The 24,158-nt window shown below is 39.4% G+C and overlaps 1 protein-coding gene across 5 annotated transcripts in view; it reads left to right on the top strand.

The window, feature by feature from the left end:
* Positions 1–24,158, top strand: part of ADAMTS9 (ADAM metallopeptidase with thrombospondin type 1 motif 9) — a 166,872-nt gene that overhangs the window by 43,249 nt on the left and 99,465 nt on the right. For all 5 annotated transcript variants that reach the window (XM_032290404.1, XM_032290402.1, XM_032290403.1 and 2 more), the window contains 7 exons: positions 3,775–3,920; positions 11,977–12,158; positions 12,246–12,382; positions 13,909–14,026; positions 14,284–14,379; positions 23,168–23,334; positions 23,427–23,556. In XM_032290404.1, the coding sequence (XP_032146295.1) occupies positions 3,775–3,920; positions 11,977–12,158; positions 12,246–12,382; positions 13,909–14,026; positions 14,284–14,379; positions 23,168–23,334; positions 23,427–23,556 (976 nt within the window). The remainder of the gene's footprint in view (positions 1–3,774; positions 3,921–11,976; positions 12,159–12,245; positions 12,383–13,908; positions 14,027–14,283; positions 14,380–23,167; positions 23,335–23,426; positions 23,557–24,158) is intronic.

Below are 24,158 nucleotides of genomic sequence, written 5' to 3'. Positions count from 1 at the left end.
CTCTTGCAGCAGTAATCTATCTTGGGCTGCTGACACAATGTTATTTTGATGAATTACTCACTAATGTCTCTTTATTTTCTCCACTCTCTTAAGTTCATTAACATTTTCATTTTAACCTTATTTGTGAGTCTGAGGCTTGAAACTCTTTTGTTTCAAGTTTCCTTTGGACAAAATCAATCTCCAAGTCCCCATTCCAGCTTCTCAAAAAAATACATTTGTATAAAATGTTATTTGGATGCTTTTGGACATTTTTAATAAAGGCTGACTTTATTTTGGCTCTGATTTCGCCAGCCACTTAGTGCTTTGTTATGATGTAATTGTTATTTTACTATGTGATTATGATTTGTAGAATTTTGCCTGGTAAAAGAGATTATCTCAGGGCATATTTCCCAAACAGCCTCCATTCCCAGCCTCTGTCATATCAGATACTTTCCTATTCCTCTGAAGTTCTTCCTCTCTTTGGGACACCTATCAATGGTCATTTGACTAAGAAATATTTAATTTCCACATCAGTTTTGAATTAGAAGTTTTCTTTTAGAAAGCAACTGTGAGGACATTTAAGTACAGGGCTAAATGGTAGCGCTCTGATAAACCTACCTCCTTATTTTGTTCTGAGGTTTATAGTAATGCTTAATGAGAAGAGTGGTCATTTGGACTTTGCTCTTGTGTGGAAGTAAAATTGATAGAACAAAGACATCCAGACACTGAAGTCTGAAATGTTAAGAGGGAAAAATATATATATTTCTAGAAAACTCCTTAATTTTGTCCTCAAGGTACAAAATGGCTTTGGCAGCTCTAGCCATGGAATCTGACTTCCCGGCATAATGAAGCCAAAGAGTTCAAAGGGCCTCTTCCGTAATGCTACCCAGTGAATTCTGCTTACATCTCTTTGACCTCCTCTATCCATAGGGAAACTTTGGAAAATATAGGTTCTACTACCAAGGAATAAAGGGGAGGATGGATATTGAGTAAATAATCTGGAGTCTCAGTCTCACCTAGCCATCTCATTAATCTTAAGTTTTGGTGAAAATTTCAGTCCTTATGTAGATGACAGAAATTGTCCCCCTTTGCTCACAGTTGAGAGGCAGCATGTGTCCCAGTTAAGAGTATGCACTGTTAAGTCTTGTCTGTGTTTCATTACCACTCCTGCCTCTTACTGATGTCTGGCATCAACCCCTCTGTCCCTTCATTTGCTTTTCTGTAAAAATGGAAGTAATAATAGTATTTACTTCATAGTGTGTTGTGAGGACTAAGTTTGTGTATTGGATGCTTAGAACAGCACCTGATGAATATTAAGTGCAGTGTACATGTTTGCCGTTATCATCACCACTATTATTTAAGTGGGGTCCCCCATGTGCTAAGTTGTATACTAAGTGTGTTACATACTTTGTCCCATGTTACACTCCAAATAATTTTGGCCAGTAGGTCCCCATTTGTTGGCTGTGGAAACAGACTTCAGGGACACACCTAAGGCCACGGTTATTTTGTAGAAGAGTTACCAGTCCCAGTGAAACCTTTTTTTTTTTTTTTTTTTTTTGAGACAGAGTCTTGCTCTGTCGCCAGGTGCCAGGCTGGAGTGCAGTGGCGCGATCTCAGCTCACTGCAACCTCCGCCTCCCCGGTTCAGGCAGTTCTCCTGCCTCAGCCTCCCCAGTAGCTAGGACTACAGGTGCATGCCACTACGTCCAGCTAATGTTTGTTATTTTTAGTAGAGACAGGGTTTCACCATGTTGGCCAGGATGGTCTCGAACTCTTGACCTCCCTCATGATCCACCCACCTCGGCCTCCCAAAGTGCTGGGATCACAGGTGTGAGCCACCACATCCAGCGAGACCTGTTATATTTTGTTAAGTTTTGTTCATCTAGACCTGCTGTGTCCAATATGGTAGCCACTAGCTACATGTGGCTACGTTAACATGTCAACATAAACTGAGATGTGCTTAGGTATAAAATACACCCCAGGATTTGAAGACTTAATATGAAAAAAAGTGAACGTTTAAAAAACGTCATTAGTAGGTCAGGTGTGGTGGCTCATGCCTGTAACCCCAGCACTTTGGGAGCTGAGGAGGGCAGACTGCTTGAGCCTAGGAGTTTGAAATTAGGCTGGGCAACATGTTGAAACCCTCACCCCCAACTGTCTCTACAAAAAATAAAAAAATTAGCTGAGCAGAGTGGTGTATATCTATGGTCCCAGCTACTCAGGAGGCTGAGGTGGGAGGATCACCTGAGCCTGGGAGGTCGAGGCTTCAGTGAGCCATGATTGCACCACTGCACTTTAGCCTGGGTGACAGAGCAAGACCATGTCTCAAAAATAAAAAAAAAAAGGATCATTAGTAATGTTATATTGTTACACGTAGAAATAACAATGTTTTAGATAGATTGGGCTAAATACAATATATTAAAATTAATTTAAGCTTTTATTTTAGTTTTTTTTAAATGTGACTTTAGAAATTCTTAAATTATATATGTGGCTCATGTTCTGTGTCTACTGGGCAGAGGTATTCTAGACCAAGCTGCCCCTCTGTTCGTTTATTTTTATATGTATATTTTCTAAGAAGTGTTCATAATCACTGTAAAGACAAATATAAAGTGATCTCCAGAGAGTGATGTAGTCCCCACTGCCTCGGTGTACATTTCATGTATCCTGAGTCACCCAGGGTTCAGATGCAGAATGTTTTAAGCCTCAGCCAAACAGCCCAGGGAAAGGGACGTGTCCTCAGATACTGTAAGAGGATAATTACAAGGGAGGAGGCCAGGCAGACTGGAGAAAGCTTAATTGCACTGTTTAAATAATTGTTTACCAAGCCTTGTGTGGGGGTAGGGCCTGCTGTTTCCACTGAGACCTTCGCCTACCTCCTATTTTTCCACTTTCCCTGCATACTGCCCCACCCCCTGGCCTTCAAACCTCTCTGCCTCTCCCCTCTTGGCGGCTGTGTCCTCCCTGGGGATAAATCATGACAGCCGCCACCAGCTCTGCTTCAGAGATCTGAGCGAGCCGCGGGGCGTCACCCTCCTGTGGCCACTGCCACCACTGTTCCTTTGTCCCCTGCTTGGTGACCTCGGCTTTGTGTCAGGGCTTCATACCCCAACAATGGTACAGGGTTGAAATGGGCTTCTCTCCTCCCTTGTCCTGCTGAGGAGTTTTATTATTACTTTTTAAACGTCATGGCCTTCTTGCTCCAGGCTGGAGCATCTGAAATCATCAGTAACAAACAAGGAATAAAGTTTAGGGCTCTCTGTAGTGTGCTCGTTTTGCTTTAGTCTCATCCTGACACCTTTCCTAGAGTGTGTTTATAGGAATCATGTAATTTGCTTTTTTTCCCCTCTCCAGGGTAATTAAAATTGGGAGCAATAAAGCATTATCGTTTACCAGACTTGTAACTTCTCTAGGCCTTGTTGATGGGGATTCACTATGCAAATCCTGTAACTCATTTTGGGCCTGTCTATAACCACTCTTCCCATTTCCACTTCTGGTTTTTTCAAGTAAACTAATTGAGCAGTTTGAAGCTTGCTTGTCATTGGAGTTACCCTGTTAGCCTGGAGCCAGTCACTGGCCAGTTTAATTCAAGCAAGCTGTAAAGGAAGACCCAGCCTAAAATCAATAAGTGTGAGATTAAAATCCCTACCATTTCCATTATTCATATGGATGATGAATCTACAGCATTTCAAACCCACACATGGAAAAGAATTAACGTATGTTGTGTTTAAAAGGACAGCCAGTCCTGTAACAACTCACAGTGCCAAGTCTCCCTCACTATTGCCCTTATTAAATACAGCACTGCAAGTATGGATTTTGTGTTCCCAAAGAAATGGAGGTCCCTGTGACTGATGGATCCTGGGGAAGCTGGAGTCCCTTTGGAACTTGCTCCAGAACATGTGGAGGGGGCATCAAAACAGCCATTCGAGAGTGCAACAGACCAGAGTAAGTCCTAGAACATATAACTGTTATTATTGGCATGGCAAGAACAAGAAATTCCTAAAGGGAGTAATTTTGGTAGATGAAGAGCATGTTCCAAGTGAGAGAGCTAGAAAGAACGTAAACTTCAAGGGTTACTTAGACCCATGGTACCCAAACTCTATTCCCAGGCACTTCCGCTTATAATATTGTTTTTCTCTCCAGATCTTTTGTTATTCAAAGTTCTATCTTCCAAACAGTTGATGGTTTTTTGGTTGGTCTGTTTCCCACTGTTGACAATCAGGCAGGTCTCACTCTCCCCGCTACGCTCAGAGCTTGAGATAGCACATTCATAGAGTGACTAGTTAGATTTTCACATGGAAACAAAGAAATTGGACATTTTCATCCACTTTGCAGACTAATATCTTCCTTTTAGTTAGCCACTGAAGGGCTCACAGACCTCATAGGACCTGGGACCCAAATCAGGAATTACTTTTTCTTTTTTTTTCCACCAATAATGTATTCTGTGATAAGGAATTACTTTTTTTTTTTTGAGACGAAGTTTTGCTCTTGTTACCCAGGCTGGAGTGCAATGGTGCAATCTCGGCTCACCGCAACCTCCGCCTCCCGGGTTCAGGCAATTCTCCTGCCTCAGCCTCCTGAGTAGCTGGGATTACAGGCACGGGCCACCATGCCCAGCTAATTTTTTGTATTTTTAGTAGAGACGGGTTTTCACCATTTTGACCAGGATGGTCTCGATCTCCTGACCTCGTGATCCACCCGCCTCGGCCCCCCAAAGTGCTGGGATTACAGTCGTGGCCACCGCGCCCGGCCGGAATTACTTTTTCAATCAATCTAGTTGTATTACCGGTAAGACACCTGAGGTCCCCATCCTACAACCTGACATTTTACACATTGGGAGTCTCTTGCCTTTCAGAATAATTCTCATTGTGTGACCATGGCAACTTATACCAGCCTAACACTGTTAGGACTGACATGTTTAAAGTCCATGGACTTTTTTCCCAACATTTGTCATAGCAGGCATGGGTGGGGTGGGGTGGGGTGGAGGATGGGGAAAGCTGTTTATAGATAGGGGAGAGAGATAGCATGGGGAGAAATGCCAGATAGAGGTGAAGGGAAGGAAGGCAGCAAATCACAATGCCGTGTGTGTAACTGTGCAACAATCTTGCATGTTCTTCACATTTACCCCAAAACCTAAAATGCAATAAAATAAGTAAATAAATATCATCTTTATGAAAAATTACATTTAACTTTACATAGACCTAAGACATATATAGTTGAAAAGAAATAGAAAATAATAGGTAAGTAAAAGTAAGTAGTAGTTTGTATGGCACTTTCTCAGACTTGTCATGAAATCTATTTAGGCTGGGGAACCAAGAAATGTATATGGACAGTTTTTTGATGTAAAAACCAACAACAGTTTTTAAGGCCCTAGCTGCTTTGGGATTTTGTAAAATGACTTCCCCTAGCAGTCTCATTTATTTTTAACAGCTTAGATTACGGATAGCAGACTCTATTGTACTGAGAAGCAAACAGGTGAAGTAAAGGAGCTAAGTAGGCTAGGGTAATACAATAGTTGTATTGTAGAGACAAGTGCGGGGCACTACTCAGGTCTGGCTGATTGTTTGGAGGTAAGAAAAGAGTCTAATGTTGGCAAAGCTTCCAAATCTTTTCTATGAAAAATCTGAATTGTGTGAATCAAAATGGACGTAGCTGTAGGCGACTGATTTGCAAGCCCTGGTCTAAATAAATACTCTGTACTACAAATCACAAATGATGATTAATTTAGTTTAACTCATTTTTGTTCATAACTCAACCTTATTTCATGTTCATGTAGTGGTCACTAAGGAAGATAACTAAAGGCTGTGAGATATAGATTCTGGTTCATAAAACCCATGCTGTAGCTGTGGATAAAAATGAATAAGCCTTAAATTTTCTACATAGCCTATATTTTGAATTCATTTTTAAAAATATTAAATCATACTTTAAAAATTCAGACACAAACCTATAAGGTATTTTGGAAGTTGTCACACTATTCCTGCTTCCTACCTACTCCCCGTGAGAAATAATCACTGAAAAATAATTTGATGTATGTCATTTCAGTCTTTTAGAAAAGATTGTGGATGTAAATACGTATTATATGAAATAAGTATCATATAATATAAAAGAAGGCTCATACTGCTTTTTAAACTTAGCTGTATATCCTTGCTGCTTGTATTGTTGAAGCTTTAAAATAAAACTTTGTATCATAACAACTAATTAATTCTTTACAAATTAAAAATGACTTGGTGGCTACATTGAGCAAAGTTATTAGTTTTTAATAAATGCTATCATGAGGGTATGGATCTGCAAACAGTCACCACTTTATAAGCATTTTAAACATTTTTGATTCAAGAATATTCCATTCAAAAGAAGCATTTGGCCTTTTTAAAAATTATTACTTTTTTAAGTCTTAGAGCAATTCTAGAAGTAATGTGAAAAGTGGTGATAAATCACTCCATAATTGGAATGGGCTACACAAAGAAAATCGCCCAGTGTAAAGATCTCAGCAGAAAAGGATCTTGAGCTTCAAAGTGCAACAAAGATCCTCACATTCAGAAGTTAAGAACCGATCATTAAAGACCTCAATTAGAGGTCCTTGTCCCTGCTGTTTGCTATGGGAGGTGTTTTTTTTTTTTTTTTTTTTTTTAAGAAAAACAATCCACCTAGTTGAGTGTTAGCACTGACATCATTTCATTAAAACTCCTCCAAGTTATTTGCACTTTAGGATGTCCCTGTTAATTGAGGAAGGAGACTGCCTCTGAATACAGAGGTTACAATGGCTCTTGGGGAGTCAATTTGAAAAGAGAAAGGAGCATAGAAAAGGGAAAATCAGATCCAAATCTCAGTTTAAAAGCTTGTTCAGAGAAATTCACAGAGCAGATGGTTCATTATGTAGAACGTAGAAGTGGTGGCTGTCTCGTTTCTCAAGGAGTTTGAGGGGAACAGTTGCCCCCCTCACCAGGAATATGCCTTTTGTCAGTTCGACGAGCCCTTACAATATAATGGAGAGCTGTTTTTAGAATCCAAGGTACAAGGTATGTCTCTATGAAGGACACCAGATTTTTTTTCTTTTTCACAATATTCATCTGATTCAAGAATGTATTTATTTAGCATCCAGAGACTTTATAGTATATTCTTAGGAGTTATTTTTCCCCCAAAAGCATAAAACAAAAAAGAGAAGTGGCCTTGTTACGTAAACGAGATTATGCTCTAGTCCATGTGCATGCTGTAGAGACCATATGCTTTCTAATTTTGGTCACGAGATTTTTTTGGTCTCAACTGGTATATATGGTGCTACAGGTGGGGCCCTCATATTTTGCCTTGAAGTGCTTTAATCTCAATTTTTATCTGAGCTCTACAGATAAAATGATCATAGTTCTGGTTTGCAAGGACAGTCCCACTTTCTATCTGTTGCCCTGAAGAAGTTATTAATAGCTTCCATTTTCACTCTCAGAAGGTTCTTGATTGGGCAATTAATTATATGGTCACTTGGCCTATAAGAAATGTGTAATAGTGTAAAATTTAAAATCAGAACCACCAAAGCATAAGAGTACCAGCCTGAGTTTTGGAACTAGAAGGTATATTTTCAGGACTTTGGGCCCTATAGTTGTTTTGTGCCCAAAATTTGGCTCTGGGCTTCTTGGTGGCTAAAACAAAATGGTACGTAGAATTGTTACAGTTCATCAAAAACAAAATCATATCAGTTCCTTAGGAAAGGCACAGCATTTTCTTTTACTAATGCTTGTATTGCTTTTAAATTAGGAGACAGATTAAAATTTTAAAATAATAAACTCAAAGATTTGAGAAAAGAAAAAGACTGTGAACTACTTAGATATTTCCCCATTAGGCTCTCTCCGTAGCAACCTCTTATGAAATGTTACTTTAAAAACATATTCAAAACGTATGTCTATTTCTTGCAAAAAAAAATAAAGAATTTCTCATTTAGATGTAAGGAATTGCACCAAGGCTTTTTTTGAGGTACTCAGTTTAGATGAATTTGTTTCGAAATGTTGAGAATTGGTTACTGTGGAAGAGCCATTAACTAATGAATAAATAAAAGAATCCAGTTTCATAGCCTGCCCCATTTGGAAGGATCATTAAAGGTGGACTAGCCCAGCTCCCGCCCCATCTCATCTAATCCTTGAATAGCCTTTCTGCATTCTCCATAATTGGCTATCGGGCCCCTTCTTAAAAGCCTCTAAGCACAGGAATCACACTACCTTCTGGGGCTGTCTGTTGTATCTTTAGAAATGTCTTGTGCCAGCCCTAAACCCACCTACCCTAAATCACTGTACGTAAGTGTAGAAGTTAAGATTTCTGTTCAAACCCATTTGTAGACCAAAGTGTAGCTTTCCTTGAGGATAGACTGTACCTGTGATAAACTCTGCAAAAATGTCTTTGTAACTTTGGCCATGCATCATCTTGAATTTCCTTTCCATGTATTAACAGGCATGGCTGTGCAATATGCGCTTGAAAGAGAGATCCAATTTGGCTATGCAAAATAGTAATTAATCTGGCAATTTCCTTAAACCCTTCCAATATTTTAAAAGGATCTTAATAGTTGGGAAATGTGGTTACTATTTTTTTTAAAGCTGCATTTCCTATTATTTTCAATATTTGCCTACCTAGGAAAAAATACTCTTATTCAGCTAAATAATTAAATTATAAAATGTTTTTTTTCATGCTAAAAGATGAGTTTGATTGGCTAAAACTTTCTCTATTACATAGTCCATGTAAATCAGGCAGCAATCACATTGTCTAGGATAGAGGAAACACTATATAGTTGAGAAGGGCAATTTACATTTGTTAAAGTCATATTAATAATTAAGGAAGAAATTGTAACCTGCCTTTACATAAAAGCAAATCAAGTTCCAGACCAAATTTTGATATGGAAAGAGGCCTGTCTCAAGGGAGACAGCCTGAAAGAGAGGCCAGGTCTTGATCTTCTAATCAGAGAGAGCTGTGTTGGCCTCCCCTCTCAGCAAAGTCAGTGACAGAATTTGGAATGTAGCACAGTGACACAGAAATAGTCCAGGGATCAGCAAACTTTTGCCATCAGGGCCAGATAGTAAATAGGCTTTGCGATTTATGTGGTCGCCATCACAATTACTTAACGTTACTTATACAGGGAGAAACATGCATAGACAATGTGGGTATGGCTATTTTCTGATAAAACTTTATTTATGGACACTGAAATTTGAATTTCCCATAGTTCACATGTATCCCAAAATCTTCTTCTGTTTTTTTTTTTCTTTTTAATTCAATTACTTTAAAATGTAAAACTTATTCTTAGCTCACAAGCATGCAAAAATAACTGGCAGGCTGGATTTGGCCCACAGGATGGTAGCTTGCCAATCTTGTAACAGCTAAACTTTTATTAAGTACTTACTGTGAGCCACACTTTGTTCAAGTGCTTTGAATGTATTAACCTAGTTAAGCCTCATGATAGCTCTATGAAGTAGATATTAGTATCATCTCCCTTTTACAGATAAGCAAACAGAGGCTTGGCAAGATTAAGCAACTCATCTAAGATTACATCATTAAGAGACATGGCTGAGATTCAAACCCTTTGTTTCCAGAGTCCATGTTTCTAACCATCAGCAATATTGCCTCTCACATATAGCACTTTTTGTGTGTTTATAAAAAATGTTTTTTATAAAAATAAATCCCACAATATTATTTGTCATGTTATAGTGGTCAAAGCAAGCAAAGGTAGAAGCTGTTACCATCTGAAGGGAAGCCACCTATAAGTAATAACTATTTGCAGTCCAAAGAACTACTGCATTTGATAAATTTCAAGAATCAGCTAAGACTTGTTATATAAGAAAACCAAAAAAAAAAAAAAAATCAATTTTAAAAAGTTTGTGTTCAAAGGGAAAGAAATATGAGTTACTTTCAGGCAATAAATAAATGATTGATCCATCATAGTCAGCTGGGACATCTAAAAAGATTCCATAAAGATAATTTCAACTGGAGGAAAAAATTGAAGGGGGTCTTCCTTGTAGCACATTTAAAACAAATTTCACCTGAGCAGGTAGACAGTCCTGATCTATTATTCATGGGTAATCTGTGATATTTTATGCATGAGACTGGGGTGCCTTGATGCTGAGAAAAGGGCTTGGATCCAGGAAACCCAGTCTGCATCTCTAAATGGCACCTAAAAAGAAAAGAAAGACTGAACCACAGCACATGGATAATGTAGCAGATGCTCACAGAGCAAGAGCCTGGGAGACTAGGATTCCAGTCCTGACTCTGCTCTTTTATTAGCTGTGTGACCTTTGGGCAAAGTACTTCTCTAAACGTTCTGTCATTTGGTATAAAAGCACCTCATCTTCCCTAGCCTTGGACAAGATGTGAAGGAGCTTTGCCAGGTTGAATGGATAGTGCAGAAATACAGTATATGGAGTTAATTGTGCTTAATGCAGAAACAGACAGATGTAGACATGATTGTGTTATGTGCCATTTTGCATCTCTAGATACAGCCTTCCTTATGATAAATAATGGTGAATGTTGATCAGACTTCTGGCTAAGTTCCTCAGAGTCACAACAAGCCTTTTAGGGACACAGCATCATCTCTTTTATGTGTGAAGATAGAGCCCAGGGAGGCAAGACAGTTTACACAAAGTCACCCCTAGCTTGTAACTGCAAAGCTCGCGCTCTTACTTTATGTTACAAATCTTTGATCAGATGAGTACATTTATAACAGTATCAGGACAAGCTTCTCTAGGTGGGCCTTTATGGGACTTAGCACCCTGCAGGAGCACTGAGTCCTGGCTCAGTACTCTGAGTGGGTGCTCAGGCCAACTGCAGAACCGGATCTGATTAGATTGGGCAGTGCTGACATGTAGTATCATAGTACCTAACATTTTCTGGCGTCTACCATGTGCACTCATTTTAGAGAAGGGGAAAATTGAAGCTCCAGAAGATCGAGAACTTAGTCTAGGGCCATACAGTGAGGACAGGGCCAGATTGGAACCACAATCCAACTCTGGAGCTCCTCTGCCTCTCATTCTATATTTCATGAGCGGGGATATATTTCTCATTGCCCAAAACTCCTGTTTGACACAAACCAACCAAAAACCCATACACTCTGGATTACTCTGAAAGATTCATTCTAAAGAAAAAAAGGTGAAGAATATCCTCTCAGTTTCGGGGGTGTTCTAGGGCAATTGTGAAATCCAAGCTGTTTCAGTCCTGGGTTGGTAAGCCCCAACTTCCTATGATTCTGTGATCTTCCCATTTCCATGAAGAATTTGGCATGCTGCTGACTGCTGGTAGATGTGTTGTATAATTTACTCTCTGGATCACATCTGGAATATACATGTACGGGGTTGCATGCCGAGATTAAATTTGCACTGCAATGCTTTGCAAGGCATATGCCATACGCTCGTCCACAAAAACTAATGAAACCAGTATGCTCTTTCCTGCTTCTCTCTAAGTTAAAGTATGAACACATTCTTTTTATTTCATTTTATTTGACAAACAAAGCAAACAAAAACAGTGGTTGTCAGGAGAGGGTGTACAGAGACAGAATGAATGGAGGTGTGAGGGAACAAGTTTATGATGGTCTCCTGTGAGTATATCAAGGTACAAAAGGAAGATAGGGAATATTCCAAACTATCATGGGTACTTTTCACCTTCTATGTTTTTAGCATTGAAGCACTGCGAATGTTGAGAAGAAAATGAACAAAAAGTGGCCTCATAGATTCAGATTCAGGCTTTGTATCTCAGACTTTAAGCTGTATATTCCAACATTTATCCTTACAACAGCCTACAAGATAGCTACATCCCATTTTGCAAATATAAAGGAGGCTTGTGGAGGTCGAGTGACTTACCCAAGGTTATATACATCATGGCATTGAAGACAGGATGCAAAACCAGGATTCAAAGCTCTTGCCCATTCCTTTGTCATTTGCCACCACAGATTTACTTCTCTAGAAGACAGGAAGTCACAAATGAGGGATTGATGTTTGGAGGAATACATGATAATACAGGGTGTGTGCTCTTCCATCTTCTTCAGGCCAAAAAATGGTGGAAAATACTGTGTAGGACGTAGAATGAAATTTAAGTCCTGCAACACGGAGCCATGTCTAAAGCAGAAGCGAGACTTCCGAGATGAACAGTGTGCTCACTTTGACGGGAAGCATTTTAACATCAATGGCCTGCTTCCCAATGTGCGCTGGGTCCCTAAGTACAGTGGAAGTAAGTATGTCTGGTGTATGTGTTTGCTGTTGGCAGACCAGCACCGAGGCCAGGCACAAAAGTCAAGTTGTTTGTTTCTCTCTGTAGTTCTGATGAAGGACCGGTGCAAGTTGTTCTGCAGAGTGGCAGGGAACACAGCCTACTATCAGCTCCGAGACAGAGTGATAGACGGAACGCCTTGTGGCCAGGACACAAATGATATCTGTGTCCAGGGCCTTTGCCGGGTAAGTCCCAGATGGTGTTTTTTTCATTGTGTTTTCCCACTGCCAAGCTGTGATTTGTGGCTTCCTAGATTGAATACCAACTGCTAATACCTGTGCACTATTGCCAGGGCAGTGGTTCTCAAAGTATGGCCCCAGGATCAGCAACAGCATCAATATCACTTTTTTCTGATGCATGTTGGGCCAAAATTTGGGAACCATTGCCCTGGATTTTTTTTGACATTTTCAGTCTCTGTGGCGGTCTTGCACAAAACTTCTTCTTAAGAATTTATTATAACAATTTACACACGTACTCCTTTGCTATAACCTCAATGCTTAAGCAAATGCTTCCTGACAGCAAATTTTCTAGATTGAATAGCTGAGTTCCAGAAATATGTTAGGAAGAAGAACTGGCCTCGCTCAAGTTCCTTTTTGCATTTTTAATCATGATCATTTCTACCTGAGACATGCCTATTAATTAATTATTCTTGAAAGGGAAATTGAGAAACTTCTGGCAAACAGCAAAGCATCAGAGCAGTGATTTCTCGGGGCCAGATACCATTTCACTGTTCTTGTTAGTCAAAAATTATTCCTAACCCAGTGGGGCTCTGAGATAATGCCATTTTTTTTTTTTTCCTCTAACCTGTGGTCCAAAGGCAAATTGGAGTTCCTGGTTGGAAGGATTTGATTGAAAAAGCTCCCAGTGGCATCACCCACTTCCTGACTGACAGCTTATACTGCAGATTTCCTTGTCTGTCCATTTCACAGCAACATGTTGAGTTTTTCCTCAAAGATTAGTTCACACAAATGAACAAAATGGGCAAGAGTGTGGACTCTGATCTCCTGATGTTCTCATCATCATCAATGTGTATTTCAAGAGTTCAGTGTACACGACTGCATTGTGTTAATATGGGGAAAATTCAGGAGGCCACTTGATGGAGCTTCAGGCCTCACACTGGAGGCCCATGTCATACTTTGGCTGGCATTTGTAGCCAGTATTTAAACATATGAAATTTTGCATAAAATTAAATTTCCCAGCTTCTCTTGGAAAATTGGGAAAAAATATCAACACAGGGCTCCCATTTTCCCGTGGTAGCAATAGTCTAGAGTGGACAGCAGCAGCTCCCTTAAGATGGGGGATGAGCTCTTTAATTAGATACAGTCCTCACCTATGCCCTTTTTATTTAATTCCTAAGCAATTTTTTTTTTTTAACTACTGTGCTTACTTACAGACTAATGCTTTTCACACATTTATCTGTAGATGAAGCACCTGTGGAATCCTATTAAAATGTCAACTCTGATCCAGTAGATCTGGATGGGTCCTGAAATTCTGCATTCCTGATCGCATCAAAGATACCCGCTGCTACTGGTCCAAGGACCATATTTTAAATAGCTAGGCAGTAATCAATTTCAGTTCTCAACCTTTGCAAGTTTAAAGGGACTTGACTTTCTTGTCATTTTCAGTGCACACGATTAAAAGAAACACATTATTTGCCATTTTATAATTTCTATAATACTTACATTTATTTCAAATCTTTTCTTTTTAAAAGCAAGCTGGATGCGATCATGTTTTAAACTCAAAAGCCCGGAGAGATAAATGTGGAGTTTGTGGTGGCGATAATTCTTCATGCAAGACAGTGGCAGGAACATTTAATACAGTACATTATGGTAAGAACCTGCTCCTAAGAACCATGAGAAGGAATATGGTCCAAGTTTGAAAATTGTTAACCACATGTAATACGTAAAAATATTAATGTCAAGCATAAAAATCAGTCTTGTTATGGTGGATTATCCATCAACTAGAAGGTACCTAATAGAATTATATGAGAATTATACTCTATTCTTTTTTTGTCCATTTTTTATTCCATACTTGGAAAAAGTGAACCATTCCGTGAAGTACTGAATTTCTGCTAAATTCTTTTCAGGTTACAATACTGTGGTCCGAATTCCAGCTGGTGCTACCAATATTGATGTGCGGCAGCACAGTTTCTCAGGGGAAAAAGACGATGACAACTATTTAGGTGAGATGGGATACCCCACCGCTTGCAAGTTCTGGTTCTATGAAGCAGTGGTCAGATACTACTTCCTTCCTGCTCTGCATGTAGAGGGGGGGCTTTCAGATGGCATGGATTTTCATAAAATAAGTGAATCTCAAAATTCATCATTGTATTTCTCCCTCATACATGTGCCCTCAGAGTACTGATTGAAGTAATGTAGCTGCACTATTTGATATCAAGGGATTTACACTGGATCTTAAAAAATAGAAAGGCCCCAAGTCAAAATTTGAAAGTATTTATCCTCTAAGTTTAGCATAAAATCCTTGTTCTCATTGAGTCTTCTTAAAAAGCTGCCCTGTGGGGAACTGACTTGCAAATGTTTTATTAGAGTCATTACTTGACTTAATTTTTATGTTATCAGCTGTAACCAGTAGCAGGCCACTGGTAGACTTATTCAGTATGTGCCTGCTCATTGCAAAAGGTTCTATGGTGACACGTATTTTTCTCAAATTATTACTAGAATGGCAATACTATGCAGATTTTTTTATCCTTCTCTCACTGAACCTAGGCGCATGATTAATTCGTATCTATTCCCTATATTTAAACCACAACATACTAATGACCCTGTGTTGATTTTCAACAGTTTTCTCAGCCTAGTCCCATCTTATTATTTATTTATTTCTTAATTTTAAGTTCTGGGGTACATGTGCAAGATGTGCAGTTGTGTTACATAGGTAAACATGTGCCATGGTGATTTGCTGTACCTGTCAACCCATCATCTAGATATTAAGCCCACATGGATTAGCTATTTTTCTTAATGCTCTCCCTTCCCCGCACATCCTGCATCCCACAAGCCCCATTGTATGTTGTTCTCTTCCCTGTATTTTTGAGCCAGGATCTCACTCCGTCACCCAGGCTGGAGTGCAGTGATGTGATGACAGCTCACTGAAGCTTCAACCTTCTAGGCTCAAGAGATCCTCCCACCTCAGCCTGAGTAGCTGGGACTATATGCACTCACCACTATGCACAGCTAGTTGTTTTTTATTTTTATTTCTTATTTATAGAGATGACGTCTCACTATGTTACCCAGGCTGGGCTTGGACTCCTGGCCTAGAGCATTCTTCCTGCCTTGGCCTCCCAAAATGCTGAGATTACAGACATGAGTCACCATGACTGGCCCAGTCTCACTTTAATTTATTTTTCTGTAAATTGCTATAAGTGATTGTGAAATTTGCCTAACTGCCATTTAAAAGAAAGAGGACTTGGAGAGGAGAGTCATAGCTGAAAGGGATTTAACTGGTCACCTGACACAAAACTCTTCCCAGCTGTGAAGAGCAGCATGCCTTACACTCAGATCTAGAATACATTAGAGCAGTCTTGCTGGGCAGTCAATCTTCAAAAGAAATGAATGTACTTTCTTTCTTGTAATATCCAGGCAGGAACTCTATTTATCTATCTGAATTCGACCTGTGTAGAGGCCCTTAATCTAAGCATATGGACATATTGAACCAGTAAATGAGTATTTGTTGAACTAAATTAAAGCCTTTATCTCTCTTTTGAAATGTCTCCATGAAGCTGCATAGATAGACAGTGAGCCTTTAGCTAAGCATGCTAATCAAGTACGATATTTACACCTGACTCCATTAAGGCATTTGCTGCTATCACCATTCAGTCACTCACTTACTTATTTAATATGTGCCAGACACTGTTCTAGGCACAATGAACAGAACAGATCAAAAAAGTATTGTGTCTTCTTGGATATCACTTTTTAGTGGGACAATAAACAAAAGGCAATAAACAATAACCTGATAGATAAGCAAACTCCATACTGCTTTAGCTGATAAGTGCTGCCAGAAATCAGAGCAGCCTAAGGGCAACCGGGATACCAAGGGTGAGATGTGGACAGTTGAGCTGAAATGTTTGAATCATAGAGCAAGATAACCGGCTATTTAGGGGAAGAGCATTCCAGGCAAAGGGAAAAGCCATTGCAAAATCCTTGAAGTAGGGAAAAACAGAGGCAGGCGGTGCAGCTGTCGCCAAGTGAGCACAGAAGACACTCCTAGGTAAGGTTAAACAGGACTAGATTGTATAGGACCATATATCCATTATAAGAACTTTGGCTTGGACCCTGAGAGACATGGGAAGCCACTGGAGGTTTTGGGCTGAGGAATGACATCTTATTGCATTTATGTTTTCAAAGGAGCACTCTGGCTGGTACATTGAGAAGAGATGATAGAGGAAGTGTGTACAGGACAGAAGCAATGACATTGATTAGGAAATCATTGCAGTGATCCAAGAGAGAGATGCTGGTGGCTTGGCCCCAGTGGGAGCAGTGAAAGTGACAATATGTGGTTAGATTCTGGATATCTTTTGAAGTTGGAACCATTATGATTTGTTGATGGATTGAATGTAGCATGTGAGAGAAAGAAAGGAGTTAAAGGTACATAGGAATCTCAAAACTCCAAGGTCAAAACCTAAGCAGTGGGATGGATGGAGTTGTCATCAACTGAGATGACAAGACAAGTCATATAATTATCCTTATGACCACTAATGTTTTAAAGTAAAGCAGGGTCTTTACATCTTCAGCTACTAATATGAAGCCCACACATGATACACACAAAGCAAATGATTGCCGAATTGTTGAACAGCCATTGTCCCTGCTGTTTTTACTGAATACCTACTGTGCGCTTAATGGAGAATGGGGTTACCTTGGAAATGTACATTCATCTCTTCTTTCAATGGCCATAAAGCCCTACACTTGGAATTAATTACTCCATAACTACATCATCTTTTTGCTACCCTAAATATCCAAATGAGTGGCAACTTTAAAAAAACAATTAATAAAGTTCTCGGGGGACTGTTCTCAAAATATTTGGCAGGGGGAAATACTTCATTTCTCCTTGCACAGCTGCAGAATAGGGCAAGCGTTTTTCTTCATACATTTGGTTATAAATTTAAGCATGTGGCTGCTGTGTCCTTACTACTTCCTTATTAAATCTTACTCATGCAGCCTACTTTATAAATTAATTTCCTGAGACCTGAAGGCCATGTTGAGTTGCTCCATTCTTCTCTTCGAAAGAGAGAAGCATTCTCTTCTATTCTTCCCTTTCTTGGAAAAATAATCTCCCTTCAAGTAGTGGCCTCAATTCAGTTCAACTTAATCAGTGCACATCAAGCGCCTGAATTCAGGGAGGACCTCATGATAACCTTTTATTATTCTCTGGAGGTTTCTTAATCTCCTTGTAAAGAATGCAAACAAAATTAAAGAAGATTTGTCATCTGGGACAGGCAGTCTGAGTCAGTTATGGCTGTTTAATGGAATAGAATGGGAAAGTCACCTGTTGGCATAAAAAAAGTCTCTCTAGAAGCAAATGAAAAGTGTGCAAGCCTACATTGCACGTCACAGTCCACCGAGTGTGAAAGTCGAGACCTCAGAGCCTTTGAACCTCACGGTGGTTACTCAACAAGTTAGGAAGAATTTGATGTTGTCATCAAGTCTGGCATGTGTAAATGTTTACTCTTGGCTTGAGGGAAGATGAAGCAAATGCACTGAGAAGATTTTATAACCCACACTGAGTCTCGTGTTGAGTACAGTTGCAGCTGTTCCATTGCTTAGCAATCTTCATCTTTATCCCTTATATTTTTTTCAATGTCAGCCAAGCCATACTTTTCTGTGTATTCTGGGAGGGAGGGAGCGATTTCCAGGAGAGAGGGCCTTTTGTAGCAACCCAGCTCTGATGGGTGCAATGGGAGGGAAACCAACCCAGGAAATTAGCTCCCCTAATCGCATTAGTGGGAGCTTGGGCATTAGGCTCTTGTTTTCAGGAAACTATTTGTTTCACAAAGTACCAAAGCAGAAAGCCTCCCTGTCAAAGGTCATCCTTTCACAGGGACCCCTTCCTCCTGTTGAGCTAAAGCCAAGTTGTACCCAGGGCCACCAACCATGTTCGTATCTCTTTAGAAGAAAAAGTGGCCATTTCTATGATACTTATTTGTCTCCGGCACACTTAGCTCTTGATCAATTGCGGCAATGAGAAGACGGGAATCGATGCCGTGCAAGATAAAATATGATTTTTTTTTCATCTGATGATTTTAAGGATGTCTGGGGCCAAACTGCTTATCAGGACAGATCTTAAGAGGAATCTTGTATCATTTGTGCTCTTTTTTTCTCCCTCCTCGCATCTACTAGAATAACGAATATGCACTGAAGGGTGAAATACCCTGAGTCATCAAAGCATGAAAGCAAAGCTTGGAGACATTGGAAAAGACCCCCCAAATTAACCCAGAGTAGACCATCACTCTTTGCATATGACCACACTGGATTATCACTTGATTTACAGAACCTGCATGTGACATTTTATTTCCCCCTTTTTAGCAAGACGTCAGTTGGGTAGCTAGCATGCAACTTCATCTGAAAGAATTGGGTGATTTTGTTGACAGCATATCACACCATCACCATGTGAGTGACCCGCATTAGGGAGCAGCCTCAGGATGCCCGAGGTGCCTCGGAAACAACCAGCTTCAATCAGTGACCCGTTGAAACTCCTGCCTCTTGCATGGCTGGGGGGTCTCACACTGCGGGAGCTGCAGGCAAGACGAGGTTGTCAGAGGTTTACACTGACTGAGAAAAAGTCATTTGGCTGGAAGCACTCTATCCTCCTTGTCATGAGTGTCAGATTCCATCAATCACTTATTCTTTCAGCATCATTGCTTGAGCACCTACTATGGGTTGGGATCTTTCTTGGGCCTGTAAAAGTAAATTTTTATTTTTATTTTATTATTTTATATATTTAAAGGGTAGGAGTATAGGTTTCTTACAGGCGTATATTGGGTACTGGTGAAGTCTGGGCTTTTTATATATCCATCACACAAATAATAAACATTGTACCCAATAGGTAATTTTTCAACTGTTATCCTCCTGTTACCCTCCCACCTTTGGTAGTCTCCAATGTCTATTATTCGAGCAAGTGGATTTTTAGATGGCTGCTTTGCTCAAGGGCTCATGCAGTGTAACAAAATGAACAATTTGCATGAAAGAAAATCTACAACACAAACATACTTAGTTTCTATTTGTATACAAGAGAACAAGTGCATGAACTCATTAGTCATTTCACAAACGTTTGTTAGCTCCTTTCATGGAAAATTTTAGTAGTTTATAGGCTCTGGAGACAGATTTCCATGATTGGGAGCCACGGGGCCTTGGGTTAACTATTTCTAAGTCATGCTTCTCTCACCCATAAATTAGGCACCTATAATAGACACTACCTTAGAGAGGTGTGGTAAGGAGACAGTACATAAAACGGTATTTTGATCTTCCAAAAACTAAAGCTTATATGGATTATTATTTAATCCATATAAAAATCCTATAACTCAGGAAAAAACTGAGGCTTAGAGAGGTTAGGTAATTTATTTAAGGTGATACAAATAGAAAATGGGAATAACTGGAATCCTTATTGGCCTGACTTCAGATGCTACACATTTAAACTCTTCACTTTACTGCCTCCATGTAGAATGATATATGGCTTACCTGGAAATATACAGGACTTGAAATTTATGTTTATTGGTGGGAGTGAATGGTGAGACTGGAAAGATAGGTGGATAAGATTTGTAAAGTTACAGGGAGGTTATGCTCAGGAGGTTTAACTGTCTTCTGTAGGTAGTGGTGATCATCAAAGGATTTTGACCCGGGAAGTTAGAGGGTATTTTATCCTTTGAAAAGCTAATCTTGACTTTTCCCTGTGTCACCACATTCTTCCCAGTCATTTCAAATAAAGGCACCTTATTCTTCTCTTGGGGCTAAATTTGCTTACGTGAGTGAGAATTCTGGTAAATGAAGTGCTGGATTAGGAGCAGAATTCAATGCAGTTAATTCCTAATCCTGGAACCAGTAGCCCTGCGCCAGTAAAGTGTCCAATTGCATGAACTCTGTGAGGTTCCCATGTCTAAGAAAATAAGGATCCTACTGCTGCTGAACCACAAATATTCAGAGCTTCATCTCAGCCCTCTTTAATCTCCACATAAGGGTATAATATCTACTTAACCCAAATCCTTGGAACCTCTTTATGTACACTTTGCTTCTCTCCTGAGTGGTGAAAGATAATGTGTCACCTACACTGATGATGACCTGCATCAATGAAAGATGAGTTAGGATTTGGCTAATGCCTAAGACATCTTTGTCACACCTCATTCCACAACCAAGATGGATATCATCAATATGGTGCTAAGACATGATGCTGCCAGTGAATCATGTTCAGCATGGTTTGTCAGGCAGCTGGTACCAACCGACTGACACTGGCACAGGGGAGGAAAATTATTTGCCATCCATGAGTTAAATTTCCTTGTTCCATTTATTCACCTAAATACATAGCCTGTACCTTTCAAGGGCATCCTCACTACTAAAATTTGCTACTCATGCACAAATTACACAAGGTAAGAGGACCTTTCTGTAGTATTTGTTCAGAGCCCAAATTTGTAATAGCTCTGATTTGTCAAATACCTGGTTCATGTCAAGCCCAATACTCAGGAGGACTTATTATTCAAGGAGCAGTGGTACCAGGGCAGAAAAAAGCAGTACCATCAAAAATTTGTATTAAATACTAGAGGGAAAAGATATGATTGAGATTTTATCTTGGGAAATTAATCCAAAATTATGAAAATAAATTTATTTTTATTTCACCATCAACAAAATTACATCTTCATTTCAATCATGCCAAGATTTTGGAAAGAATAAAGCAATTGACAAATATTTTTGCATACTCTTTCATATCAAGCCACATAATAGCACAGTAGTATATTCTTGACTGAAAGTCTAAATTTAACAGTAAAACCTGAAAGGGAGTCAATTTTAGAAAAGTTTTCTAGAGATTTATTAACTTTCCCAGTAATCTCTCTTGACATTTTCATAAATAATTTCTTCTGAAGCAGCTGTTGTCTCATCTTCCTTGTCAATGTTCTTTCTTGTTTCGTTTTTCAGCTTCAGTGAGGGATACTTGACAAATAAAAATTGCATTTATTTAAGGTGTTCAACTTAATGATTTTATACTCCTATACATTGTGAAATAATCACCAAAATGAGTCTGATTAATGTATCTATCATCTATATAGTTACCATTTCCTTTTGTTTCTTTTTTCTTTCCTTTCCTCCTTCCTCTTTCCTTTCCTTTCTTTCTCTCTCACACTCTCTTTGTTTCTTTCAACACTTATGATCTGCCCTATAAGCAAATTTCAAGTATGTATGGTTGGTTAACTATATTCACATTGCTGCACACTAGATCTCCAGAATGCATTCATCTTGCATAACTAAACCTTTGTGTCTTTGACCAACATCTCCCCATTCCCCGTCCCTCTTGCTCCTGAGCATTTACCACTCTACTCTCTGCTTCTACAAGTTTTACTGTTTTGAACTCTGCCAGGTTCTCATTTGTCCAACATTTTGACATTCAATTCAAGCAGTTTTCCAATATCACTTTTTAAGCATCACTGATTTTTTTTCATCTTTTGCGAGATCTGGAGTAGATTTATTCATTCTTCCCCAAAGGAACTATTTACTGAGCACCTGCCATGTGCTTTTTCAGAGGCTGGGATATAGTAGTGAATAAAATGATCCCACCATTCTTGCCATCATGGGTCTTACATTCTTGTTTGGGAAGAGAATATAAACAAAGTGCCATGGAGAAAAATCAAGGTGAGAAAGGAGATGGGAAGTATGGACGTAATCTATGCTGACAGTGGGAAGCAGTTGCAGGTGTAGAAATAATAGTCGGTATAGTTGTGTTAATCTTTTACTGTGTGACAAATTATTCCAGGACATAGTGGCTTAGAACATCAAATATATACTATCTCTCAGTGTCTCTTGTAAAGAATTAGGGAACAGCATATCTGGGTGTTTCTGGTATGAAGTCTCTCGTGAGGTTGCAGTCAAGATGGCAGTTAAGAATGTGGTATTATCTGAAGACTCAGCTAGGGCTTAAGAATCTGCTTCCAAGATGACTCACTCAGAGGCTGTTGGCAGAAGGAACCAGCACTTCCTTGCTGCTTGCAGGCCTCTCTGTGGGCTTCTTCGGTATCCTCACAATATGGCAGCTGGCTTCTTCCAGAACCAGAGGTCTAAGGAAGTGCAAGACAGAGCCCAGTTCCTTTGGTCTTGCCTCAGAAGTCATGCTCTGTTGCTTCTGCATTATCCTAGTGATTGCAGTCATTCCTATTGAATGTGGGAGGGAATGACACACAGTGTGAATACCACGCAGCAAGGATCATTGGGGACATATTTGAGGCTGGCAACCACAGTAAGCCACACTGTAAAGGAGACCTTTGAGCATCATATTAACCATGGATTTTCAGATTCCAACATCTGTCAAAGAAGACTTAACAAAGATACACCTGGCTTGACTAATTCTAGTATATTCAGATTTGTGTAGGAACCAATTTTGTAAGTTTTCAGTTCACTAATACATATTTTTAAATCATATCAACACTTTTGCTTCCATCTATAATTCTGTGACTCTGGGACTTGTACAACAAGTTCCAGGTTTATTAGGACACCTAGCTTACATTTTATTTTTCACAGGTACCACAAGTGGGTAGGTGTTTTTATCTCCACTTTAGAGATAAAGAAATGGAGATGGATGGAAAATGATTCCCAAGGCCACACAGCTGGCAAGTGGCAAACCTGGAATTTGAAGCCATGCCTGTCTGGCTCAAAAGTCCCCATTCTGTGCACAGCGACTCTCTACCTATCCAGATGTTACTTCATAGTTCAAACAGCTAGTCATTGACAGAAGATCAGTGTATTATTGTCTTTCCTCACCTACAGCTTTATCAAGCAGTAAAGGTGAATTCTTGCTAAATGGAAACTTCGTTGTCACAATGGCCAAAAGGGAAATCCGCATTGGGAATACTGTATTAGAGTACAGCGGATCCGAGACTGTCGTAGAAAGAATAAATGCAACAGATCGCATTGAGCAAGAACTTTTGCTTCAGGTAAAAACTTGACTGTAAACCCACCACCCTTTTCTTCTGCTCGGCATCACCAAGCCCACACATGACCTTTCTGTTTTGTCCACACATTCTAGGTTTTGTCGGTGGGAAAGTTATACAACCCTGACGTACGCTATTCTTTCAATATTCCAATTGAAGATAAACCTCAGCAGTTTTACTGGAACAGTCATGGGCCATGGCAAGCATGCAGCAAACCCTGCCAAGGTATCTGCTTTGAATTTGAGTTCTGGGGATTTGAGAGAAGTTTTTTATCTTTTTTTTTTTTTTTTTTTAATAACTGCCAAATGTATGCAAACTGTGAACCCTTCTATCTGCGTACATTCCCTAATCTCTTTTCTTTGAATGCATCTGGTCATTTTTGGCAGGGAAGCTGAACTTTTTAAGGGCTTCAGGAAATTTTAGGTTTCTTCACCCTAAGAGATTTTTGTACACATTTGTAAAACAAAGCAGAAATCACTTCTGCCATTGTAATTTTCCAGAGGCATGGTTTTAGTAGTCATATCATATGTTATTTGTTTTGTTTTCTTTTGTCTAAATTAGGAGTCAGCAAACCATAGTTAGTATGCCAAATCCGGCCCACTACCTACTTTTTTTTTTCTTTTTCTTTTCTTTCTTTCTTTCTTTCTTTCTTTCTTTCTTTCTTTCTTTCTTTCTTTCTTTCTTTCTTTCTTTCTTTCTTTCTTTCCCTTTCTTTCTTTCTTTCTTTCTTTCTTTCTTTCTTTCTTTCTTTCTTTCTTTCTTTCTTTCTTTCTTTCTTTCTTCTTTCTTTCTTTCTTTCTTTCTTTCTTTCTCTCTCTTTCTCTCTT

Source organism: Sapajus apella, unplaced genomic scaffold (genome assembly GCF_009761245.1).
Source record: "Sapajus apella isolate SASKATOON/1434 unplaced genomic scaffold, GSC_monkey_1.0 scaffold23, whole genome shotgun sequence".
Taxonomy (NCBI): Eukaryota; Metazoa; Chordata; class Mammalia; order Primates; family Cebidae; genus Sapajus; species Sapajus apella.
Note: the sequence above shows the minus strand (reverse complement) of the source record. Positions and strands in the feature narration are given on the sequence as shown.